General features: G+C 43.1%; 2 protein-coding genes across 2 annotated transcripts in view; one reads left to right on the top strand and one right to left on the bottom strand.

Moving 5' to 3' along the window:
• LOC119414734 (neurexin-2) overlaps window positions 1-8,060 on the bottom strand; it is a 1,264,057-nt gene that overhangs the window by 243,786 nt on the left and 1,012,211 nt on the right. The window lies entirely within an intron of this gene.
• The window catches only part of LOC119408326 (mitogen-activated protein kinase kinase kinase 11), an 85,305-nt gene that overhangs the window by 42,752 nt on the left and 34,493 nt on the right, over window positions 1-8,060 (top strand). The window contains exon 2 of the mRNA XM_037675126.1: window positions 6,528-6,708. Within this exon, the coding sequence (XP_037531054.1) occupies window positions 6,528-6,708 (181 nt within the window). The remainder of the gene's footprint in view (window positions 1-6,527; window positions 6,709-8,060) is intronic.

Genomic DNA, 8,060 nt, shown 5'->3' with positions numbered 1-8,060 from the left:
CTAACAGAACCATGCTGCTAACAGAACCATGCTGCTAACAGAACCTCACTGCTAACAGAACCATGCTGCTAACAGAACCATGCTGCTAACAGAACCTCACTGCTAACAGAACCATGCTTCTAACAGAACCATGCTGCTAACAGAACCATGCTGCTAACAGAACCTCACTGCTAACAGAACCATGCTTCTAACAGAACCATGCTGCTAACAGAACAATGCTGTTAACAGAACCATGCTTCTAACAGAACCATGCTGCTAACAGAACCATGCTGTTAACAGAACCATGCTTCTAACAGAACCACACCTCCCTTTTCCACTGCTCCTACTCAGCCCTGCTCAGATCAGTTCTTTACACGTGGGATTTGCACCGCACTTCAGGACTGGTTCTTGAAGCGTGTCCAGAATCCAAAATCCTGCTAATTAACTTTTAATGAACTTTAGTTCACCATTTAGAGTGAGAGTTCAGTGATGAGTTAAACACAAAGCGGTCTGTTCCTCAGATAACTAATGTAAAATTAATATTTTTATATATGAATATTTCTGTTCAGTGCCCTGAGATGACTTCTGTTGTGACTTGGTGCTGTATAAATAAACTGAATTAAATCTGATGAACCAGATTCTACAAAAACATCTATATTTGAAATTCCATATTTTTCTTCATTATTTGATGTATTTGCACTCGTGTCTTCTTTTATTGTTCAATTTAGATATGTGGTTTTGTTTCTTGGTTACACATTATTTTAGCTTTGATTTAAAGTGTAATTCTTCTTTTGTGATTTGTAAATTTGTGGGTTAGAATAAAGTTAAACCAAAGGCTGTGTCTCTTCTTTAAACTTGTTTGAGGGAAATATTCCTGAGAGATCCAATAATTTTGTCTTTTTATGATTTTTCAGCTGAATTAACTTTTTAATTAACATATTATTTAATAAAGTCAAAGTGAAAACAGGATTTCATGATAAAGCCGGCACCGTTTATTTATTTTTAATTCTCACTGATTAAAAAAAAACTATATTTCTTAAAAAGAAAATGTAAAAAAAAAAAAAAAAAAAAAAAAGTTTCCACCCTCAGTCCTGGTCCTCCCGTCTGCCAGGGCTCAGAATCTGGCCTTTGTGAGCAGGCGAGGCCGCTGTCCGGGCCCCGGCCTCGCCTGCTTCAACTGGTCGTCAGCTCGTATGATCCTCCGCGGTGACTCCGCTCGCTCTGAATTTTGTCGTCGTCACCAAACACAAAACACGCCTGGACTTCAGCATTAAACCCGGTGTTGTCATGATTGTTTTTAAAATCTTAAAAACAGATCCAGCCGCTGCTCCGAGTTCCGAGAAATTGCAAATGGAGGATCGGTGAAAAGTTTGAGATCCAGTGACTCCTCCTGACTAATCAGTGACCGACGGTGTTCTGACGTCACGTTTAGGTGCTGACTCAGCTCGAACGGTCCCACCAGAGAAGCAGGGGTAAAAAAAGGGCCGAATCAGCTAAAAAGTACTGTGGAATAGCACTCGAGCTGAGCAGAGTTGGGGCTGAGTCGGTGTGGTGGAAGAGGGACATAACAGTACCATGCTGTTAACAGAACCTCACTGCTTGCTATTGTAGATGGGTTTTTCTCTTTTGGCGCCTTGTTTTTGTATTTTTGTTGCGTGCTTTGGTATTTGTTGTTGTTTTTTGGCAACTCCAGACGGTTCTTCTCGTCCTGAGCATTTCATTGCATTGTTGACCTCGTTGACCTGCATATGACAATAAACCTAAACCAAAGCAGAAGGCGCTGGCTTCAGAAAGTTGGAAAGTGACTGTATATATAGCAGGAGTCCAAGTTCCTTCTAAAGGGTGAACGCTTTCTTCCCTGAGGTTGACGGCAGCCTTTGCTCCCAGCGATGGGCAGCCTGTCAGTAAAGAGGAAGACACAAGTCTGCTGCTCACTCTGAGACACGTGATCCAGGGTTCTGTCCTCAGCGTCTTCTGTCCCCACTGAAACTCGCTCTGTGAGTTCTCCCGTTCCACAGAGTTACAAAACACCCGTTGTCCTAATGTGTTTTTGTTGAAGACATTTGACATGTCGGCAGCACGTCTCACCAGGTGCACGTTTCGTTCTTTCTCTTTGATTTGTTCATTGTGTTAGTTTTCATTACAAATCATCAAAAGGCACAGGCTTCAGAAAACATTTATTAACCAGTGAGCAAATTGTATTGAAACTTTCAGAAAGTAATCCTGAGATGTACGTCTACAACTGCTTACATGGTGGAGTCAACCCAGTTCAAGATGTCTTGACACAACAAACAAAAAATGCCTCTAGTTCAGCCATTTTAAAGACTGTGAACCAAACTTTTGGGTGGAACTAGCTTAGACTGATATCCTGCACATACTCTGTGCGCTGACAGTTTGAACACGTTTTTACATGTTCGGAGCCAACACTGCGTCTGTTAGCAAAATATCCCTTGAACCATTGGATGGATTTGAATGAAATGTTTAATTGTTATAACTTTACTTTGGAGGCAGCAAAATTCAAGATGGCTGACACCGCTAACTGACTTTACAACTCGTGAACAGGATTATAATTTAGTCCGTTTTACAAATATTGCGTTAAAATTTGATGTGGCAGTTACTGAGAGTCGTTCATAACACAAAAGCCGAGCGTGACATCTCACAAATCCACGAGATTGTGTGCAATATCATGCATGCATGTTTGCATGCATGTATAATGCATGTAATGCAGTCCCTCGTTTATCGCGGGTGTTTGGGACCACGCCTACCGCGATAAGTGAAACACCGCAAAGTCGGGATACAGTAGTCTAAGTTCAGTAAACTTTGTCATGACATGTCCCAGGCTGTAATCACACTCATCACCTGTTACTCCCAATCTTCCTCAACAATTTACATTTAAATACAGTAACATTTTAAATAAACAATCCATACAGCATGGATTGTTTATTTAAAATGTTACAGTATTTAAATTTAAATTGTAGAGAAGAGAAGTGCAGCAGGACATCAAAGGGATGTCACACAGCTTCAGCTCTGTGGCACGGAGCAGAAATGTTCTTCTTCATCAATTACACTGAAACTACTGAACATAGAAGTTCTAAAATAATTAAAAATAACTTTAACACTTTTATATTTTGTGATTATGATGATTTTTACAATGTGACATACTTTGAATTTTAAGTTGGAAGACAAAAGTTGCTCGGTGCATCTGGACAGCAAAGGGTTAACCCTTCACAAAACTGCTGCAGCAGGAGAAATGTGTGTGTGGCAGAGAAGGAGATCAGCTGATCAGCTGCAGGAGGGAGCTTTCCCCTGCACATGTGGGCTGCGCACACGGTGCAAAATAATTTAAAATATTTTATTTTAAGTAAACAGCCCATGGCTCATCCATCAATCAGCCAGTTGTGTTTGGGGGAAAAAAAGTAGTACATCAAATCTGCAAAAAATGAACTGCGAAGTAGCGAGGACTACTGTATATATGTATCATTTCAAAATGTACTTTATTTTACCAGCTGTATTGAATATTTGTAAAACCCTGGTAACAGTGGATGGTGTGTATGAATCACAGCTTTTACATACTTCCTAACCGCAACAAAGTTCAGCACAACTTCCTGTTAATAAACCGGGTTTGAGTCACGAACTCCTGCAAATAATGGCCGACCAGCTCTCGTTTCGGTGAACCTCTAACATGAGGTCTTTATGTCGCAGGCTGCAGCTCACAACATCTGCAGGAAAAATGTCTTCCAACTACTTGGTCTTCTTCTAAGCCTGAGGAGGACGTGTGTCGGAGGTTGTGTTGAACATTTGATAGCTGATTGTGAAACAGCTGCCGTGACGGGTCCTGGTGATCATTATCAGCTGATCCGCTGCAGTCTGGGCTGTTTTATGATTGACAGCTGACTGACAGGCGTCTAATAAAGTAACACTTCTAAACCACAGTGTAAAGCCAGTATTTTATACACTTCTTTCCTTTATGGGTTTAAATTCTTAGTCATGGTTGATCATTACTACCTGTGGTCCGAATTTCAAATTTAGAGTCTTAAGGAAGTTATTTATTTAGCGTAGGATTAATAATTGTGCCTTTTCTCCCCTTGATTGTACGTGCATTATGACACTGGTTTTTTTTTTTTTAAACAAATGTCTTGTCCGTTTTTTTAATGAATTTTTCTTTAAAACTGTTGCTAATTTAAATAAATAAGTCCTGCTCGTCTTTGACAGCACCTGTCCACACAGGGTCAGATGCAGTCAAGCGTGCGACAAAAAAGTGGACCAGTGCCCGACAGGAAGTTAGAACAGTAGCTACTGGGAAATGAACGAGGTTGATTGCACACCATCAGGGTGGACTGCAACGTGTTTGGATTTGGATTTGAGCTGTACAGGTGCTTTCAGGTTAACGTCAGCTAAAATAAGGCAGGAAATGATGTCATTAAAAATCCTCTGCCTGATGGACTGCAATCCTCGGTGGATGAATTCATTCAATCACCCAACCCTAGAATCAAGAAGAAATCAAATCATCCATCCTTCCATCCATCCATCCATCCATCCTTCCATATATCCATCCATCCATCCATCCATCCTTCCGTCCTTCCATATATCCGTCCATCCATCCATCCTTCCATCCTTCCATCCATCCATCCATCCATCCATCCATCCTTCCATCCTTCCATATATCCGTCCATCCATCCATCCTTCCATATATCCATCCATCCATCCTTCCATATGTCCGTCCGTCCATCCATCCTTCCTTCCTTCCTTCTGCCCTTCTTTCCTTTCACCGTTCCTTCCTTCCACCCTCTGCAGCAGCTTGAGCAGGGAGATCCAGACATCTCTTTCCACAGCACCTCTTCCAGCTCTTCTGGAGGGACTCCAAGGCGTTTCCAGGCCAACAGAGAGACGTAGTCGCTCCAGCTTGTCCTGGGTCTTCCCCGGAGTCTCCTCCCTGTCGAACATGCCCGAAGCACCTCCCTAGGGAGGTGCCCAGGGGGCATCCCTACCATATGCCTGAACCACATCAACTGGATCCTCTCCATGTGAAGGAGCAGTTGTTCTACTCCGAGTCTCTCCTGATAACTGAACTTCTCACTCGATCTCTAAGGGAGAGTCCAGCTGCCCTGCAGAGGAAACTCATTTCAACCGCTTATATCCACAATGTCATTCTTTCTGTCACTACCCAGAGTTCAAGACTATAGGTGAGGGTAGGAACGTAGACTGACCTAAACAGTGAGCTTTGCCTTATGGCTCAGCTCTCTCTTCACCACAACGGACCAGTACAAAGTCTGCAATACTGCAGACACTGCACTAATCTGTCAGACAGATGAAATCAAGTGATGTACAAGTTATTTTTGTTACTGCTGTGCATTAACTCCTTTTCAAAAGTTGTCTTAAGTGACCACGTAAGGTTAGCTTTTTTTTCCCCTTTCATTTCCTTTTTTAAGTTTCCATTTCTGTTTTTCTGTTTGTATATCCAAATTGTCATTAAAATTTGTGACTGTAAACCCGGTTTGCATAAGTCCCTTAGTCCTTTAGCTACATAAAAACATTTGGCTTTTAACTGAAAATAATAATAATTTTATTTAAAAAGTGCCTTTCAGGACACCCAAGGACACTTTACAGTAAGAAACATATCAGAGAGATTGTGTGAAAACAATCCAGCACAGTGCAAAGATCAACAGGAATAAATTGAAGTATAATACATAAAGAATATAAAATACATAAAGAATATAAAATACATACAGCAAAGTTGAGGATAAGCGAGTCTAAAGAGATGCGTTTTCAGAGCAGTCTTGAATAGAGAAAGAGAGGTGGTGTTTCATAAGTCAGGGGGGTAGAGAGTTCCAGAGATGAGGGGCAGAGCAGGTGAAGGCCCTGCTCCCCATGGTGGAGAGGCGGGCAGAGGGTCCATGGAGGTGTAGTGAAGAGGAGGATCTGAGAGAGCGAGAGGGGATGGAGATGTGTAGGAGGAAATAAAACACTAGTTTCAGCCTCCCAAGTATTAGCTTCAGCATCTACAGGAGTGAGCAAACTGTGTGTGCTTATTTTAATACATGTGTCCCAGTTTGACCAACATGTAGAGCCTGTTATAAGATGACACAGCTCCAGTCACTTGCGGTGGAGACGTCCCAGTTTGGCTCCATTCCCAAGCGTGCATACAACTTCATTAGCATTTCATCTAACACAGAGCTATGACACTCTTGGAAGCTTGTTTGTCTGATCATTTTAGTGGACAGAGATTTTTACTAACACTGGTTAGTCCAAGAGAGTAAACAATGTTATAGGAGTTTGCAGAATCTTGTTTACGTCTGTTTGATTTGAAGCAGCTGAAAAACAAACAAGAAGAAGAGGAAGTGAGAAAGAAACTGAGAATGTATGAATCTGACCATTGAAGACCAAGCCCAGTCAGGCATGACATTTTTTTTATTACAAGACAAACAAGAGTAAAGTTAGCCTGCCCCGGTGCATTTTCTACAAACCGGAACCCCTGAAACCCACAAAATAAATCCACTGTTCTACAAAGTTTTCACAGATCTTTTCTTCTTTCTTGTCCCTTCCTCCAGTCCTTCTGGCTCAGCCCATAGAGAACGAGTGCATGGAGGGTCTGACTCTGAAGATCACCGATTTTGGCCTGGCGAGGGAGTGGCACAAAACCACCAAGATGAGCACAGCCGGCACGTACGCCTGGATGGCCCCAGAGGTCATCAAGTCCTCGACCTTCTCCAAGGGCAGCGACGTCTGGAGGTGAGTGCCCGTGTGTTGTTCTATGTGAGCAGGGTTGTGGAATTGTGTCAGTGATCCGAGCTAAGAACCCAGAGGTCTAGCACATAGCTTTTAGCTAGCTGAATGCTAGTGTGCTACTCATACACAGGTGGTGGCCTCGCAAACACCTGGTGGCATCTTCAGCTGTTTATCAGAAGAAAGTGAGCTCTTCAGAGCACATGAATTACAACTCATTTGTCTTTCTGTACATCCACCTCTCACTGCTGGTACTCTGGTTTTCTCTGCTGCCGTAGATCATCAAAACCTTCAAACTAACAGGTGCTTGTGTTTCACCCGAGTTAACCGTATGGCTGAAACGCAGCAACGCAACGACAGCGTCATGTAACCTAGTGTTTCCCCTACCATTATACAAGTGGGGCACCCCGTCAACAGAACCGAGCGCCCTGCCTACTGAATACCCCCTCCCTGCCGACGACTGTCAGTATTAATGTAGCACGTGAAGCAATACAATAATGCTAGCAAAAATGCTACTGATGTAACCCCCCATCATCTTTAAAAACCAGCAGCAACTAAGTAATCTAGTTAGCAGGCGGGCAACACAGACGTGACTCAGTCCAAGTAAAGTGTCATTACAGTGATCCTGGTTTGATATCCCTGAGTCTAACAGCTTCAGGTTTCTCAGTCTAGTGGTTCTACACTTAATGCTCCACAACCTTCTGCCTGAGGGGAGTGGGGCAAAAAATGTGTGTGCTGGGTGAGTGGGGTCCTTCATGATGCAGGTGGTCCTCTTCCTGCATCTTGAGGTGTAGATGTCTGTGATGGTGGGGAGACTGACTCTGACAGTCTTCTGTGCAGCCTTCACCACTCTCTGCAAAGCTTTTCTTTCTGCAGCTGTGCAGCCTCCGTGCCACACGTTGATTCTGGAGCACAGGATGCTCTCCACTGCACACCTGTAGAAGGAGGTGAGACCTGAGCTTCCCAGTCCAGCCACTATGTACATGACGACAGCAGTTTTCTCTTAAAGCTTTGTGAGTCCATTTCTCAGCGTGGAGACTTTTAGCTTGGCATCGGTGTGCAGGACGGACGGCTGCAGTCAGTAGTTTATTTGTGCTTTTGTGAGTAGATGAACACCAGTAACAATGGTGGACAGCAGTTCTCACCTTTTTCAACATGTAGGAGCAGGCCAACCTCATCCTCGGTCCAAATGACCGTTGTTGTATGTGTTGACCTTGTTTGGACGTAACTGTTTTCATGCTCAAGTCCAAAGTGTCTGAGTGCACATATCTTTGAAAGGCAAAACGAAAGCAATGGGCAGAGCACTATCGGGAAAAATGTCGTAGATATGTTAGCGCTCAGTCATGTTGAAATTGACT

This window comes from Nematolebias whitei, chromosome 1 (genome assembly GCF_014905685.2).
Source record: "Nematolebias whitei isolate Nwh7 chromosome 1, NemWhi1, whole genome shotgun sequence".
Taxonomy (NCBI): domain Eukaryota; kingdom Metazoa; phylum Chordata; class Actinopteri; order Cyprinodontiformes; family Rivulidae; genus Nematolebias; species Nematolebias whitei.
The sequence above is the reverse complement of the archived record's forward strand: the minus strand, read 5'-3'. Positions and strand labels throughout refer to the sequence as shown.